General features: G+C 40.9%; 1 protein-coding gene across 5 annotated transcripts in view; it reads left to right on the plus strand.

Annotated features, from left to right (window-relative positions):
• LOC145976649 (uncharacterized) overlaps window positions 1–7,063 on the plus strand; it is a 247,172-nt gene extending 240,109 nt beyond the window's left edge. For 4 of the 5 annotated variants that reach the window (XM_083107879.1, XM_083107881.1, XM_083107883.1 and 1 more), the window contains one exon: window positions 533–7,063. In XM_083107879.1, coding sequence (XP_082964005.1) covers window positions 533–4,348 — 3,816 coding nt within the window. In that variant the 3' untranslated portion in view covers window positions 4,349–7,063. The remainder of the gene's footprint in view (window positions 1–532) is intronic. The other variant, XM_083107882.1, reaches the window with a different exon arrangement.
• The last annotated feature ends 12,021 nt before the right edge of the window (window positions 7,064–19,084 follow it).

The raw sequence follows: 19,084 nt of genomic DNA on the forward strand, positions 1-19,084 counted from the left end.
CTTGAAATAAATTCAAGTAACGATAAAGCGATACGAGGCAAATCCCGTTTGAGCAGGTGCTAGAAAGATATACAACACAGAGAAAGGTACACGCTATAGAAGTGTCTATAGACGTATCTATCTATGGTACACGGTACACGCAAAAACACATGGAGACATATGAATCTGATCGTGCAATCTTCACTAGCGAATAAATGTCAACGCTAATGTAAATTTGAAGACTCGCATGATTCAGGAATTTTTTAGGAAAAAGAATTTATTCATACCATTTTGAAAACGTGTCGACATCAGCTACACAAGAATATATGATAAAAATTTAGAGTTCCTATTTGAAAAAAGATCTTGAAAGAAACCTTGACATGACTTTGACAAACATACCCGACATTACACAAACGTAATCGTGTAATGCCTCCCTCGAAAATAAATAACTTTTTTATTTGATTATTTTATCTTAACTTATTTCCTCAATCTGTCGACGGAAAGGTTCTTCAAGTTCGAAGAGACATTAATTCATTTCGTCCTCTGTTCGCAGGACTCGCAGAACGGCCCGGTGCTGGACCGATGGAGTATCTGCTCGGCTGAGGAGGAGCCGCTGGTTCTACAGCAGTTCCTCAGGTTCGCCGAGACGCGTCCGTTTGTGCAGCAGCTGCTGCTGGCCGCCGGAACGCCGGGTACGGATGCTATGTCACCGAGCAGACGACCTTCGCCGCCGACGATGCCACTAGCACACTTGCCACCCCCGTTGCATATGCTACATTGCGGGCTACCGCCGCCGGGTTCCCGGCTGCCGCCCCCGCTACCACCGCCCCCGCCCCCGCCGCCGTCGTCGATCTCGCACTCCTCGATGTCGCCGACGGCGCAGAAGCACTACTCGACGGCGAATCCAATCGGCGGTGTCAGCAGAGCGAATTCACCACCGCGTTCCCTGGACTCGCATCTAACGGTATCGCCGCTGAATCGACTGCAGAGCATGCAACCGTTCGACTTCCGGAAACTGGGCACTCTCGGATTGCCGGCGTTTCCGCCGTTGCCGCCGCCACCGCCGTCCGCGGAGCAGCTTCTGCAAAATCGGAAGTCCATGAGGAATCAGCAGAGTCCTCACAGTCCGCCCCATCATTCGTCCGCGGCGTCGCAGCTGCAGAGGCCGCACATGCCGGTCGCGCCTGTCTCCTCGTCGGCGTTGACCTTCGGCCATCCGCTCTCGGTCGCCGTCTCTTCCGGCGCTCTACCACCGAGCTTTCCGACGCACTTCCCGCCACCACCGATGGGGAAATCGCCTGGAGGGATCGGTGCCGGGTTAACTGTACCCACGGACGTGCACAGCGGTGGTGAGAAGAGCAGTGAGTTCGGTTCGGAAGAGGACGACGACGACGAGGAGAATTCGGACAGCGCACTAAATCTGAGTAGACGAGACTCCGCCTTGTCGAAGCACATAATTTCTTCTGATCAACGGCACCCGCCGTTGTCCCTCCAGGGCGCATTAGGCAGGCCATCCGGTATACCTGGCAGGAAGCCGCACTCACCAGGCAAACGACCAGGCAGTCAGTGGAGCGCCGCCGCGAACTTACCGCCGAACCTCGGTACGCCCTTCATCAATCCCACGACTGGCAAGAAACGCGTGCAGTGCAACGTCTGCCTCAAGACCTTCTGCGACAAGGGCGCACTGAAGATCCACTTCAGCGCGGTGCATCTGCGAGAGATGCATCAGTGCACCGTCAAGGGTTGCAGCATGATGTTCAGCTCGCGCAGATCGCGCAACCGACACAGCGCCAATCCGAATCCGAAGCTGCACTCGCCGCATCTACGTCGCAAGATCTCGCCGCACGACGGCCGCTCTTCCATGGCGCACGCCCTGGTGTTGCCGCCGCAGGTCGGACTCCCCGTACCGGCCACCGGACTGAATCATTTGCCGTTTGGCACGTTTCCGTTGCTCACGCCGCCGCCGGATCTTCGCTCGCCAGCCTCGTTATGCGCGTTGGACTTCAAGCATCTAGACCTGTCGTCTACGCAGGGCCAGGGCAGACCGTATGACGAGGCGCTGCAGCAGAGAATGTCGGTGAACGCGAGTCTATCGACTACCACTACGGCCTCGACGACCATGCCGGTGGCGATGTCTACGAGCGCAGCGATCACCACGACCACGACACCGGCACGAAGTTCATATCCTAGTGGCGGCACAGTCTCGCCGTCCACTCAGGCATCGTCCATGATACCGGAAGGCGAGGAAGATGAAGACGACGACGACGGCGGTATCGTTGTGGTCGCGGAGGATGAAACTAGCAATCTGCCATCTAGATTGCCGCTTCGCGTTGACGATGATGAACAGCCGGCCGACTTCAGTCTAGCGAAGCGACCGAAACTCTACTTTGGCGACACTGCCGATGAGGATCTCGCTAGCAATCCGGATAGCAATGAGGACAACGACTCGATGGGCACGGTCGATCAGCAGTCCTTCTCCGTGAACCAACACTCACTTAACTCGAGTTCCTTCCATAACCGAGGTGTGCGCAAGAGAAAGTCCCAGCATCCTACGAGATGTGCCGTGCCGGTAGAAGTGCATTCCTCGTCCACGGACGGTGATTCTTCCAACGACGAGGAGCAGCGGATTCAACGGCGTTGCCTGTCGGACAGCGTCGTTGCGCCGGCGCCGATGACAGAGTTTCAAAATCAACCAGAAGACATGTCAATGTCCAGGCTCGAAGCGGAAGAACGAAAGATACTTCCTGGCTCACCGAGAAATCTCAGAGGCGGTTTTCATGAATCGGACTCGCGCTCGCCGGATGCCGCTAATAGAGAGCGCGAGACGACAGCGTCCGTTAATAATCGACGCGACACTATCTCTTCCCAGGACAACGCGGAGGATCCACTTCAGGACGAGCCACGAGACTTGAGCTCGAGAGCGAGTAGCATCAAATCGCCGAAACGACAAATCACTCCGGAACCAAAGAACGATAATGCACCTTCGTTGAACACGCCAAGTGGAGCGATGTCAACGACAATTTCGGCAGTTGCGGTAAAGAATTCTGACGTCACATCGTCCGAGCAGAAAGATCGGCAACAGAGCGCAGAGAACGACGAAACGAAGGCAAAAGAGGAGTCAATCGCGAAGAAAGAACCTGCCGAGACGTCTGCGCAGGAAGAGAAGAAAGCAGTGAACGAGGTGGAGCACCAGGAGGACGAGGAGGACGACGATGATGAGCCCATGGAGGAGGTCGAGGAAGATGAGGAGGAAGAGGAGGAGGATGCGGACGACGCGCTGCGCAATCAAGAAGGTGAGCGTCCCGATGATCCCCCCCGTGCCCCGAGCTCGGTCGACAGCCGTCCGACGACAGCCGACGACCTCTCCCACGACTCCTCGATCAACACTTTGCGTCAACTCGAGTCCTTGTCGCAGGGTCGATGCGCGATGCCGTACGCCGAGACGCAGCGGGTGGCTTCGAGGTCTGGCCGCGGCTCTACCAGCCCTATCAGCCTCACGATCCACCAGGAGACCACCATGGACAACTCCTCACATGGCTCTCGTTCATCCAGCGCCTCACCCTCCACAGCGGCCATGGATACGGACAATAGCCTGATCACGTACGCGCGCTACGAGAACGGCGGCTTCGTCAGCACCCAGGAGGTGCCGCTCGACCGTGAGAATCCGCGCCGTTGTACGGCTTGCGGCAAAGTCTTTCAGAATCACTTTGGGGTCAAGACCCACTATCAAAACGTTCATCTCAAACTGATGCATCGCTGCAGCGTAGACGGTTGTAACGCAGCCTTCCCCTCGAAACGATCTCGCGATCGCCATTCGGCGAATCTCAACCTGCACCGGAAACTGCTGTCGACCTCGTCGAGTCCACCGCTCTCGTCCAGTCTGCCGCCGAGTCTATCACCGCGCGTCGACGACTCGCAGATGAACCCGTTGCTGCATAACGAATTCCTGGCGAGACTCTATGCCGACGCCGGCATAGGCGCCTTGGGTGCATACCCTTTAGCACCTAGTTTGCCGTCCGCGATCGATTTGGCGGCTAGAATACCACCGCCGCACCCGCTGTTGCTGCCACCGCATCTCGGCGCTACCTTCCCGGGTCTTTCCTCCTTCGCATCTCACCTGGCCGGCCTGAACGGCCTCACTCATCAGCACTTGAACCACCTAACGAGACTGACCCAGGAACAGGGCAACAGGCATGTGTCTGCCTCGCCCATGTCCTCGCCAGGTTTGGACGATCGTAAAGAGGAGGCTAGATGTACTATACCCGGCTGCGAGCGCGTCTTTGGCTCCAGGGCCGTGCGGGACGCGCATTCCAGGGATCCCCAGGCCCACCGCGATTTGCCGATCCTATCCACCAGCAGTGGCTCGTGACCGATCTCGTTCTGCGGTCGCGGACACGATTATTATCCCCTACTGTGATGCCAAAATCTTAACGGCGATTCGATCCGATCGATCGATCACCGATGATCTCGTTTCTACGTAGGGTCGGCAGACGATGCGGTCCTCACGAACGTTATTCAAAACGTTCACGGACATGCATAATAACGTGCAATATCGAGCGGAGTGCATACGGGATGATCGACCATCACGTGATTGATACGATAGTCCTTTAATCAAGGTCGAAGATCTGCCCATGGAGCCAGTTCCAACGTGGTAATATTTGCCTGCCAGTTCTTTCAATTTCTCAGATTCATTCGTCAGGATAATTATTGACCTGATCTAGTCAAACTGGAAATTTTATTTCACGCGTTATCAGAAATGATAGGGTAAAAATCGCGCGCTGAATCGCTGCCGATCAATCTCGCTTGATCAATCAACATCATTGCGCAAAATATTTTGATACTTAACAAAATACTTTAATACTTTGACAATCTTAAATTCTACATTCAACAATAATAATGATGCATCAAGAAAATCTTGGAAAACTCACACGTCCAGTAAATCATAAATTTTTCAGGAAGAACGTTAAATTGTGTAAGATTTTATTTAAACTGGAATGTGTTAGCATGCAGATTATATTGCATAATACTTAATTATATTTAAATTTCCTCTTACATTTTGAATAAAATTGAATGATTTTAATCTGAAAGGGCACAGATTTTTTTTATACAAGCTGTATAAATATTCTACTGTTTATTATGAAGGGAGAAAGAGAGTTTGATATTTATTTATAGAATGAAATTTTTATTTATATTATATATATACTCTATATATAGAAAATTTGTACAAAAAATATAAATATGCAAAATTATATATTGCACAAAATTTATTTGTTCAATGTACATAAAAATTATATAAATATATAATTATATATATAAATTTTTTATATTTTACAATTTTACATTGATTGACATTTTTTTTGAGGATCTTAATTCCTTTAATCATAGCCGAATAATATGCGTAATAATGATAATTTATACATGATAATTTTTAGAAAAAATTGGTCTTTTGAAGAAAACTAATGACAAATTTGAAAATGCCACACAAAGATATAAAATCATTCATTTTTATTAAGAAAACAAATATCGTATTGTGCAGTATTAATTGATATTTCTATTTACAAGAAAAGTATTTTAATTTAATTAAAATATAAAATTTAGAAACTTTTGAGAAAAAAGGATGAGAATTTTGTGGGTTTTCTGATTTTTTTGATATAATCTAAAGCGAGCAATGAAACAGCACGCGAATATATTCGTACCATGCACCTCCTTCGTATCATTGTGAAGAATCATAAGAATGGGACTGGCTGACATATAAATTCAAAATTCAATGGTCGATTAAACTGCCTGATCTTGAAAATATTCATATTCGTGCGTGGCGGTCATTTTTTTCACGAGCGCGATACCGAACATGGCGAACGGTTCGGCCAAAGTGTTTCGTCTCGTCCGCTAAATTTCCCTTATTCATCGAGATCAACGGCAGTGTCACTTAATCGAGTCTCGTTATCGAGATTATTTAATCGGAAATAAGAAAAAAAAATTAACCGACACAAAAGGAATAAGGGAAGAATGTAAAGCGGACTCGGAGGCGCGGTTCCAAAGGGCTAATTTCATCATCGTTGTGATAACATACATTTAGCGAATAATGCCACTATTTAACCAGTAATCAGTTACTACCACTGTATATAAAATATAAAACATAGTACCTTTCGATGTAAACGCGTAATTATATCGACTAAGCTCTACCAACGCATCCGACGCGATATGGTTAACGATTAATTTTGTAAATGTAAAGAGGAAGCCGGACGCGTGTATCGGATAAAGAGGAGAAAAAAAGAGAGAAAGAGAGAGAAGCGATGTGTATCATGTCGCGACGACGGCAGCTAGAAAGAAATGCAATCTTACTTTAAGGAGAGGGAGCATACCTTCCATAGAGCTCCAAGGCTGAAGGGTAGGGGACGTTCGATATAGATGGACGTACAGTGGATCGACCAGCAAATCAAAGCAACGGCGTTTCGCGCTAGATAAATGAGAATAGATAGATTTTATTTATTGTTTCCTAGGAACTTCACACGACACATACATAAACATACACAGCACACACACACATACAGACACACAATCATTGATTCACACTAGAGCGGCCAGTAGCGGGCACTGCCGCGAGTAAAACTTCCTCCTCTAGACTTGCAAAGTCGCCTTGTCGTTTTCACATGGAAAATCAATCGACGAATCCCGAGGATTCGCTCCTGTTGTCGAGGAAAAAAAAACTCACTCGGAGTCATTCGGTCAAGAACCGGGAGTTTGCGAACTCCTCCTAATATAATTTTTTGGTTGTACATATATACTCATTATTTTCGTATCTACGGATATAAATGTATAATTTGTGCCGGTGCGCGCGAGATTATTCTTCGGGAACGTGCGTATGTATGTGGTGCGCGTTTTTCTATATGAACCTTCATTTTACATTTTCGCGAGAGAGCGAGCGAAGTTTCCCTTTCTCCCGCGACACACGACGAATCCACTACTACTACGCATTAAGAGGACGAGCGAGATTTACAATTGTAATTATGTATAAACCGAATGCTACGATGTATATTATAGATCGATTATAAAGAACACACACACTCATCATTATGAAAATAAATACCTATCAAAACTAATTTATTGAATGTGTTTTTTCCTTTCCTCTTTATATTGCACTGGTTAGCCACAGATCTATCTTAAAATTTCCCTTATCAATTTTATAATTCAACTGCAATTGTATTATCATTACTAAAATATTATTGATAATTTCATACATTTTTATATTTATTTATAAATATTTTTATTTATTTATAAATTTATTAATTGATAAATCATTTTATTTATTTATAAAAAAGTATAAATTTAACATATTTCTCTTCGATTAAAACGCATATAACATTTATGAAAAGAGGATGTTTGACAAAAGAATGTGTCGAGTGAGGTCAAGATTGATACACGTATCTCTTTTCGTCTTGATGGAAGATTGGGTAGCGTTTCATCGAGCTTTCGATATAGACAGATAGATCCGCGTGCGGAAAAATGAAATATAAAGAAAGACCTCACCCCCTGTCTACGCTCTAATGCGGGGCGACCTCGTTTTCGCGGAAAGAAGATCCTTCTTTTGCCAACGATGTCGGATCGTTTATCAGAGGATCTCGCGGGCGTGCACGTGCACGCCTACTATATAATTCGCGGGCATCACGAAAAAGAGAATCTCTCTGACAAAAGGCCCGTTTTCACCCTGGACTCTGCAGAATTACACTCGCGTTATAGTAATGGAACTCGAGATCTAAGTGAATATAGGTTCTCTATGATTATTTATTTATGAATATATGATACAGATGCTAATTATATGTACACATATATTAATTACATATATATATATATATATATATATATATAATTAATATATTATATTATGTATTTATAAATAATTATAGAGAAATAATTATGCATATACTATATAAAGAATAATATTCGGAAATATTTTAATTTTAACTTAAAATTAAAAAATATATATCGTGACATTTACTCCAATTTACTTTTTTGTGTACTTATTGCTAGTAAAATTTGCATTTTTTTAGAACATAAAATGACATTATTCCAACTTTGAATGATTACATCTTCGGAGGAAAAGAAAATGTTATGTTACAAATTATAAAGAGTAAAACTTTCTCCAAAATAATTATTATCAAATTATATCGTCGAACATGCAATTATCACGTACGAAAATAGCTAGTTGTGACTCGCGTCGCAAAGTTTTGACAAATAGATAGTTACATGTGTTTATGGATCGACTTGAAGGATCTTCCGCGACCGCTTAGACTGCTCATCGGTAAGTCCACCATCGCGAACAACGAACAAAACAACGCAGGACCAACACAATGCAGAGCACAGTAATTAGAAGTGTCTCGTAGTCGGGTCCACCCGAACGAAACGCTTAATTACACGTAAGCGAGCGGGCCTGTCGTCCTCCGGAGCAAAAGGGGGCTCGAATCGCCGTCCCGTTTGGACTCTGGCCTTTAATCGGCCAGGCAGATTAGATTAGGGATCCTTCGATTCTCGCGCTAGTTACGCTATCCCCCGACTGGGAATTAATAACGGATGCACGCGAAATCGAATCCCGGCTAAACTCCAAATGGTGTTCGGCATCTCCATGAATCACATTGTAGAAAAAAGTATTTAAAATTACACGAACAATAAGTGTAAAATTACGCGATGAATAATAGATAAATGTATAACATTTCCATTATTTAATGTGTAACTTTATTATTGTTCACATAATTCTGTAATATTTTTTATAATGCACGATGCAAAAATAAAAAAATGTAAAAAATCTACACTTTTAAATTATTTATTTACGAAAGTGTTGCATATTTAAAATGTGTAGTAGTTTCGATTATGTAATAGCGTATTACGATAAAATTATTCGTAAAGCTGGCGAGTAATGAGAATGATAAAATTAGCATTACAGATTATTGCAGCAACCATTCGAGACAATTCACAGGTCCTTGATATTCTCCTTTACTTTACGTAACGTAAAGTTTAATTCACTTTGCGCTTTAATTCAATTTCACGAAACATTGTACGTCTGAAAAAAGTCTCATCTCTCGGAAAGCTTTTTTTTTAAGCACAATTTAAAGCATCAAGAGAAAATTCTTCTGTGTCTCTGCGAGTTTGGCACTATATATTTCTCCTTCTCTATTTTTTTTCCTATTCGCAAACGTGTACGTAACACCGATGTACGCGAGATAAATGGATTTAGCTTCGACCTTACCGAGTACGTGCGCTCGCCCGGCTAGAGCTTTATTCTACCACCTCTCCGGACGCTCTCGTGCGCACGACAGGTGCAGCGTGGGAGAACGAGGGTGGGAAGGTGGAGGTAAGTGCACGCTCTCTCGCAGGGAGCTCGTCACGAGGGGGGGAAGGGAAGCCAGAGGAGACAGGGAGAAGGAAGGCAAAAAGGACAAAACAGTAGAGAGAGAAGGCGGGTCTCTTCTCGGTTAACGTCGACTCGCCCATCGATTCCCCCGCGTATCCCCGTCCATTACCGTCCATATCGTATATCCCCGGTCCATTGCGTCTACTGCGGGGGCCTCACCATTGCTCTCGCGTGGTCGTTTGGGCCAGCTGATCGCGCTCTTGACAGCGAATCTCTGCGAAACACGGATAGAATAAAGATCTAATTATATGTATATTTTCATCATTACTTTAATTTTTATTTTCAAGATATAAATTTATTGGAATTGAATAATAATTATTTAATAATTACGTCTTCAGTCAGACTCTATACTTGACAATCATGTAAAGAAATATCTGTTTTTCTTCTTAATATTAATTTATTTTACATCAAAATTTAATTTTGAAAATTTTAATATCTCAATGATATAATTAAACTAAATTATTTTTTCTAAATATATTAAAAAGTAACAAAAATAAATTGATAACCCAATAAAATAAATTACGTCGCTTATAATATATCAAAACTGTCACAGATCGGATAAACGTCTAATAAAACAAGATCTTAATCATCTCAGATGATTTTAAGACTTGTCTATTTTATAACTTGCACGAAAAAAAAAACATTAATCAGTAAAACATTACAAGATTTCTTTTCTGCTTCGATTTCTACAAATTTTTCATTAAAAAAAGGAAACAATTCTAAATTTACTTTCTATGTTAAATTTGTAATAGGGATGAAAATATGGAAATCAGATGGGCAACGCGGCATAATAAATTTTAATACAGCTGATTAAGTAAGAGCTCTAGCAAAGTATTTTATTCTTGTTAGATTTCAATTTACTTGCTTATTTATTTAGGCTGAGTATATATGTATATGTATATAAAACCCAGCTACTTTCCTGTATTAGTCAGCCATTAAACTTTTACTTGATCGCGTGAGAAACGTATTAACCGAAAAATAATTACACTCAATGCAATTTGTATACTTGTGATTATTTCTCTTCCCCTATACTTATAAGTTTTCTTTCTTATACAATCTTACTATTTTAATTAAATATTTAATATAAATCATGTTTTCCATATCTTCATTCAATCTACAAGCAGAAACAAATTATTGCGTAATAGATACTTTGTACAGAGTTTTCTTTAGCTTAACGATAATTTTCTCATTTTAATAATCAAAAATATGTATTTTTATTTTATTATTTTGTGAAGGAATAAATATACTTTAATAAATAAAATTTTTTTGTATAACTTCCTCTTTTCACACTTGCTACAGAACAGAGGAGTTTGGAAAGCTGTCTGTAGTTCTCCAAGCTCCTCTTTTTTTCTAAAAACCTGCCTGATGCAACATAGATCGTTATTCGGTCGTGTACGCCTCAATTATTGTCACGCCAATATTCCCTATAATCACTGGAAATATACGCAACGATTGCCCATCGCATGGAAATTAGTCCTCTTAGTCATCCAATGTATCATCAACGCTCGTATAGTCTTAGCCAGGGCGAAGTGGCTAGGGTACTTTCAGGCACTTTTTCCGCCGAATCCTGGACACCTGCGCGAATCGCGAATTTCGTGCGTCTAGCATCCAATCCGGCAATCGCACACCGAACATCCGGCACGCGTGCACGAGGGGCGCGACGTTCGATCGAACGCGCATAGGGGTATATCGGATGCCGCTCGTTCCTTAATCGAAGAGCGATACGAGCTAATCGCCATGGTACGAACAGGTACCGCGGCTCCGACCGCCGTATATACCGTATATACCGGGCGGCGCGGCGCGCTCTAAACACACGTTAGAGCCGCGGCCACTCGGCCGTTTAATCAGACGCCACGGGCGAGCTTCCATGCCGAACCGTGAATATCGGTCCGTCGTATCTCTCGCTCTCGGCCGTCCCGCCGATAAAGATCGCGCCACGGTAATTTCGGCGTCCCGCACATGTCGTGTCCTAGTCCGATCCGGCCAGCAGGAATTACGGCGCTGAACGAGCGAATCCACGAACTAGGATCGCACAAGACTCGAGACAAGACGTAATCGTACAAATATATTGTATATTGGTATTGAATAATTTTCGAAATTTAAATCTTGTGATCTTGTGTGAATTTTTGTAGCAAAAACTTTGTCTTGTATTGTCTTATCTCGATGCTATTTTTATCCAAAATATAAATCTACTTTTTTTTAAAATTGAATATTGTTTAAAATAATTTTAACATAATCTTTATAATATAATTTAAGATAAAACATATGTGTGTTTGTGAGTTTATTCGTTTTTGAAAGGCAATTACATACAGGATACAAATGCGATTTACATCTAATTTACAAATATACATATAATTTTTTTGTAAAAATCAATAATCTTAGTCTTGGTAACTAATAATTAAAAATTTGGTCTTGATCTTGTCTCGAATTTCGAGACAAGACAATATCAAGACTAATTTTGGTATCTCGTGCAACCAACTGGAACGGAGAGGGGAAATTATCTCGTCGCGAGATCGATCGTAAAGTGTTACTTCTTATTGATTTAATCAGGCGGAGACGATGTAAATCGCAATACACAAATGAGAGCCAAGCGAATACGTTAATCTTTCAAAGGAGTAAAAAATACCATGTTTAATACATGTAAAGTGTGTTCTCTTTTTACAATGTGTTTTAAATTTTTGTAACTTAATTTTCGAGTTATCTTCTTGTGAAACCATGTATTTACAGAGAAAGAATCGATCTCAAAATTGGTTAACGAAATTGTTAGTCTTTATCGCGCACCATCGGTCACATGTTTGCACCTCGGTTGATGATATCGAAATCTTATGTCGCCGATCTTAATAGCCAATCATGCGTCACACCACGAGCGATGATCTTATCACAATGACGTGCACTCGTGTGTCTGATGCCACTTACACCTTCGTGAACAAGATAATCATCTCGAGAGTACCTGCAATCTAGATAAAGTAACATTGACCAGAATGCAAATGCCATTCCGCAAGATTACTAAGATTCCTTCGTAAATGCCATCTTCGATGCGATCGAATATAGGGTGCAACTGAATTAATGAGTCAAAACTTGCCGACGTATTAATTGAGCAATTTGTAGTCCTTTTCTTTTTAAGCAGAAATTTTATTAACCGCATTTTTTTATCTCCACATTGTGCTTTAATTGTGTTCGCTAGATCCACGTTTATTAGATCTTTTCGAATCGACAGTATAGACTCCGACTTCAAGATTGTGCGAGATTTAACGAAATCTCGAGGGGATCGATTCCCAGACACGATGACCGCAACCACTTTTCCCTTGGTGCGACCTTCCTCCTGATGCGTCAGTTGGAGTGACACTGCACGCGATGCAACCACTGGGCCACCATCTGGGTATCGGATTTTTGTTTGTCGCCAAGCGCGACAAGTTCTCCCCGCGTCCTCTGATCGTCTCGCGACGCAAGAGATTCCCGGGAGAAGAGAGGAGTTTCTTTGCGGTATCGTTGCGCGGTGACACGCGATGCCGCGAGCTCCGACTCCTTTCTAGAGGATCCTTTGTTGCTCCGAGGGAACGTCGAGGAGGAAGGGAACACTTCTCTCGTGTCTGTCTCTGCGACAAAGATTCGCGCCTCGTGAAGGGGACAGGCTGGTCACGAAGCGCTATTCATTGGCACATGTGGGAATATCGAATCGATCACCTGATTCTGAGAATGGGAACGAATACTGCAAGCTGGATAAAAATATCCCTGCAACTGTATTACATCAAACATTCATCATTGCAATTATTTTCCAATGCTATTTTTCCATAATATCGATTTCGCGATTATATAATCCACGTAGTTTTGAACTATTTAACATTTTTTTTTAATTATGATAAAGTATAAATGACATGCCATGTATAATTTTCAATCAAATATAAATCGAGCACGAAAGAACGTTATACGGATGTAAAAATTCAAAGCAACTTTTTTTTCTACGGTCTCCTCCCGGAAGATGTGCACTTCTCTCGCAGCGTCCATCATGTCGCGCAGTCACGATTACCCAGTCGGTTTTACACGCACACACGTGTATGCACGCACAGGAGACTTCGATGATAAAAAGCCGCATGTCCGTGACGAGTCGCGAGTTGCGTAAAAAGCGGAAGACGCGCCTTGCGCGCGCGGTTACAACCCCGCTGACTAGCATTAATTACATCATTCGCGCGTTAACGGGTCGGATGGCCGCGTAATGACGCATACATGGTGTGTGCGTGCGTGCGTATATGTGGCCGCAAGCGCGTTAACGATCCCGTAATAACGATAAAGATTACTGTTACGATTAATATGTAGTCGTTAGGCTTCTCGCGCAGCGAGCAAGAGCAAGAAACAAGTTGCGTCATCGTTCTCTCTGACACAATGTTGTTATTAAAAAGTTCTACCTCGAGAACGGCTTTACCGTGATGCCTACATCTTAGGCATGATGAAAATGTTGGACTAGTATTTATAGTAGCGCGACTAATGTTAACAATAAGTGCATTAGCGTAATCGACTTTACGATGCTGTTGATGATTCCATCGAGTTTTGACGAAATAATTTTGATAAAATATTCAGCGATTGCACATAAGAAAAAGTGAACGTTTGCGCATTTATTTATTCGAGAATAATTTTTCAAAAAAAGAAAAAGAAAAATTCGAATCGATTTATTTAATAATTAAACGCGCACATAAAATTGAGAGTTTTTATTATTTAATATAATTGAGTTGAGAGTAAAATATATTTTGCGCGTACAATAATTAAAATTATTGACATTTACAAGTGTGTAGTATTAAAGAATAATATGAAATAATAATGTAAGAACTTAATTGTAATAATATTTTGAAAATTGCGATATTAAAAACGTGTTTATGTTGAAAAAGTTTTTTAATTAGACGAATAGTTTGAAAGTTAAATAATATGTATTTTGCGATTGAAAACCATTTGCGTTCGAAAAATTTAAACTTTTATTACCTGAAATTATTTTTTAACTGTGTGTGTATGTATTTCCATTCCCTCTCATATATCTAAAATAGGTGGTGAGTTTATCGCAATATCTGATGGTGGCGACTTTCGAGAAGAAGAAATCACGACAATCGCGACAGAATGACAAATCGTGTACGACAATAATCATAATCTCAATGGCGTAACCGCATCTTAGTTTCGTGCAAAGCGGGCAAAACCACGATCGTCGGTATCGATAACACGCCGCTATCCGGCAACGGCAACAAATTGGAGTTCCATAATCGTGCTAATGCATCAGCCGCGCTGCAACGGGTGTGACGGTAAAATTGCGGCGCGTCCTTTAAAGAGAAACTCGATCTTATCTAAATATGCAAAGTATTCCCTTTAAAAAAAGAAACTGTAAGTTCTATTTACTCTCGTAAAAAGGAAATGTAATATGAATAATTTCTTTGAGTTCCATAAATCAATTGTTAAGAAATAAAAAGTAATAAATACTAAATAATAATATAAATTTATATATATGATGATAAATAATAATATAAATTATAATTATCGATTTAATAATCTGAAAAATTCTACAATTTTCAAATAAATGTGATTTGTCTTTAATCGAAAAAAATTTATTATTTTTCCCATATTTATAAAGGCTTTCTACTGAAGAATGGTATTTCCATTAAAATATGACAGAGTTGTTCACTGCGTAAAGGGATAAAAATTGCGACCGATAATGCTCTGCTTCATCCATTTGTCGAAATCTGATTCTTTTCAGAAGAGGACGAAGTACTTCGAGGCACGATCGTGACGGCACGCCGTACTTCCGCGTATCAAATCGATGTCTCGTGCGCACCTTCGCAAGATGATAGTATTCTTGCGTACAAGAAGGAAGCACACTCCGGCACGCGATATGGAGATTAACGCGATACTTCGAGAAGTGGCGACTTTGCTTGGGACAGCGAGTCTTGGTGAATCTTAAACGCGTGTATAGAAGAAACGATTAAATCCGTTTACGTGCAAATCGAACATCGCATTTCCTCTTCTTCTTTTTCAATTTGCGCGATAAACCGGATCAGACACTGATGTCGTATAAAATGAAGGAGCTATAGTGAAGAGAGAATAATTATAATCGGCTGATGTGAAATCATGGTAAATTTAATAACACTATCGAAAAAAATATAAGAAAAAATTTGTGGATAGAAATATGCTTGGATTATTATAGCCTGTAATAAGCAAGAAAAATATGTGTAATTGAAGCGGAGTTGATAGATGACAGTACAACACAATCGACCGAGAAACCGCAACAGAATTGCTTTGAATGCAATTTTATATTTAAAATTACAAAAATTATATAAATAATTACAAAATTAATAATAATTCTTAAGGAAAAAAGCTGTAAAATTTGTTGATAAATATTTTTAATCATATTGTTCATTTCATAAAAATAACTATCATTATGTTCATATATGTTCTCACTGTATTTTTGAGGCTGCAGCTTATAAAATATAATTGATGATTATTAATGGTAATATTAATAAATTCTTGTAAACTTTCCTACCAATTTGTTCACTACAAATATATTTTGTTCTGATTTAAGCAAATGTGTATTACACCATTTCATTCTATCAAGTTTATTTTGTATTTTATAAGTACGAGATGTTTGTAATTTTTATATACAAGAGATTTTTACAATACAAGAAACATAACTAAACTTGATGTAATAATGTTTCTGCCGATATTCCTTATATTCTCTTTTTTCTTCTCTTACATCTACCAATAAACAAGCCAAGCGTAACAACGTAATCAATCGCCTCGGAAGAGATCCAGGAAGATAGACTGCGAGACAGCGGTTCGCACTTGACGTATATACTTGGATTGGATCAAAGGAAGGCGCGCAAAAACGCGAAAAGAAACTTGACGGGGAGCTCGAAGAATGCATCGTGCGTGGTGTAGTTTTCACGCAGCTTCTGACCGCAATTGCGCGGCCGAATGAACAACTTTGTACGGAAAAGGAAAATAGAATCTCATCCGAGGAGATTTCATGCGACGGACTGCATCGTGGAATCGTGGCTTATCCGTTTCGCTTTCGTTCGATGGTGAAAATGAGTCTTCTCGGATATTCTCACGCTCTCGCGCTTTGTTGCTTTGCCATCGTCGCCATTTCCGAAATTAGAAAAGTGCCAGTGTAAAAGGGAACTAACGTTGAGATATCACGCAAGAGAGAGACTCAAGGCAGAAGACGGAGAGAATGAACGATGGGGAAGAAGATTGAGAAAGACAACCCGGTTCTTGGAGACGAGTTGCTACTCAGGCCCTCGTAAAAACGACGGGAATGTCACTGAATGATGGTCCGCGAGGCGACTCTTCTGTAAGTAATTCTTCGGCAATTATATAATTAGTCTCGTGGTAGTCTTTGCGCGTTAAACGTACCCTGGGCCGCTCTCGCGCCAGAACGTACGGAGAGAAAAGTTGTTACGATATTTACTGCTATATAATTGCTGCCCCTGCTGACGAAGAAACTTACCGCTGGTTGAGTGACGAGCGAGCGAGAGCACAAACGGCGAAGTTTAAAGACCAGCGCGTCCTCGACGAGATGCCAAGGGACTCATACCTCGCTTTCGAAGGACAGGTGAGATACAAACGCTCGGAGGAATCGATGTTTCAACATCTGAGCAGCTTCCTAATTCAGTGAAAATTAACGTAATTACGTCTGCGACAGAGATATGATATGTTGAATGCAACAACATTATGGAAACTGATCAATGTTAAAACCAAAAATTAGGAAGCCTCTCGAGATAGTATGTTTGTGATATAATATGTGTATTTTTCTTGAAAGGAAAGCTTCATTTCGAGATCATTAAATTCATAGAAATGGATCTGATTTATTGGCTTCGTGGTATCGACGAATTAGAATCCTGACGTGATCGGGAACTGACCTCAATGATCAGAAGGGACGATGCGACATCGATATCGATCGATCAAGCTTACGAGAAATGCGAAGCAGAAAGTCCGCAATTTGTAATTCACTTTAGAGATACGAAACCATGTGTTTCTAAAGTAAGGAAACTTAATAAATTATGGATTTAATCCACTTTATAGCGTTGAATATTGTGAAAGCTCTTAACAAAATTAACAAGTCAGATCAGAGATTAGAAATAAATAAAGATTATAACATTCCTGATTATTATATTTGAATCCTTTGCAATTTTTCGTGACGCTTCTTATTCTTAAATCTGTTCTTGTCTCTTATTCATTGAATTATCAGTCTTCGGAACGAAGACTATCACGAAGACTTCGCTTCTCGACGTTGAGCGTTCAAGCTACTTTATAAGGATCGGGATACGAAAAAAAAGAGAACGATAGATCACATATACCTTCTCTTTGCAACGGGACACTAATTGCGGTCAAAAATACAAAACGCAAGGGAGAGAGAAGGAAAGAGATAGAGGCTCCTCGCACGTATATCGTGAAAGCACAGAAGGTATGGCTCATCATCATGCACGGGCGCCGCCGTGTACCCGAAATTAGCTGTGATCGATGGACGTCGAATGAACGGTGGAAAAAAGCGAGTGCGCTCAAAACGCACGAAGCGTTAACGCTGCTGTTGATCGAGGGTCGCGTGAGTGATTTGGCCGGGTTCAGGGCGGGTACCACGCATTTCTTGGCCCGAAACCGGCGATCGCGCTCTTATTTTTCAGCTACACCGTGGCGAACATGCGAAAATAGTGATTAGGAATTTGCATCGTCGTGCCCGTCATTCCCATCGGCCGTCGGGATTTGCATGGAGCTCGAGCATAATTTTCCGAAAAAAAAAAGCGAAGAGATGGGTTACACGGATACAGTATATGCAAACATCTTGCCACACACAGCTACCGAAACCAAGGCACTATTTCCGATGATCTTCATGAGACGTATCATTTAATAATTTAAGCATTCTGAGAATGACACAGTCATTCCGAAAGGCTACTAAAAAAAATACCATCTGCCGTATCATCCTTCATTTACGGATTTCTTTCGTTAATTTAGACTCGATAGAATCAAAGGAATTTTTGTAATTTAAAATGAAAGAATTTTCGGAATTTTTTTTTCTAAATGGCAGAAACTTATCAAATTTTAGGGTTGCACAAGGTTTAACAAAATATTGTATTAATATTGAAAATTTGTAAAAATTTAAATTTTATCTTGATCTTGAATGAATTTTTATAGCAAAAATCTCGTCTTACATATATTGTCTTGTCTCGATTTTATTAACAATTTTTATTTAATACTGAACAACTGTTTAATATAACTAACATATAATTTTTATAATGTAATAATTTAAGATAATTATTAATATTTTTGCCATCCGTTTACTTCCCAAGATACTACATATTCATTATTTTTATAATAGTAGTTGGATATAGTAATGCCAAAATGCAGGCGTAGCTTACTCATACATACAATCAGAGAATTATATTATTTATATTATTTATTTTGTTTATTGTATCAATTGTTTCTAAATTTGCTAATACAAAAATTTTTATTTATTAAATAAAATTTTTTAAGTTCGTACAATATAGTGATTTTTTTTCTCATCTTTTTTATAAATATACATATTTTAATTTATAAATAATATATTTATAAATAATTTATAAATAATTTATAAATAATATTTTTTTTAAATACCAATGATTTTGATAAAATCACAATAATCTTGACTATTCTAGTCTTGATATTATCTTGATAACTATGAATAAAATTCTT

Source organism: Camponotus vicinus, unplaced genomic scaffold (genome assembly GCF_025532165.1).
Source record: "Camponotus vicinus isolate PSW18456_S1 unplaced genomic scaffold, iyCamVici1.0 SCAF_9, whole genome shotgun sequence".
NCBI lineage: Eukaryota > Metazoa > Arthropoda > Insecta > Hymenoptera > Formicidae > Camponotus > Camponotus vicinus.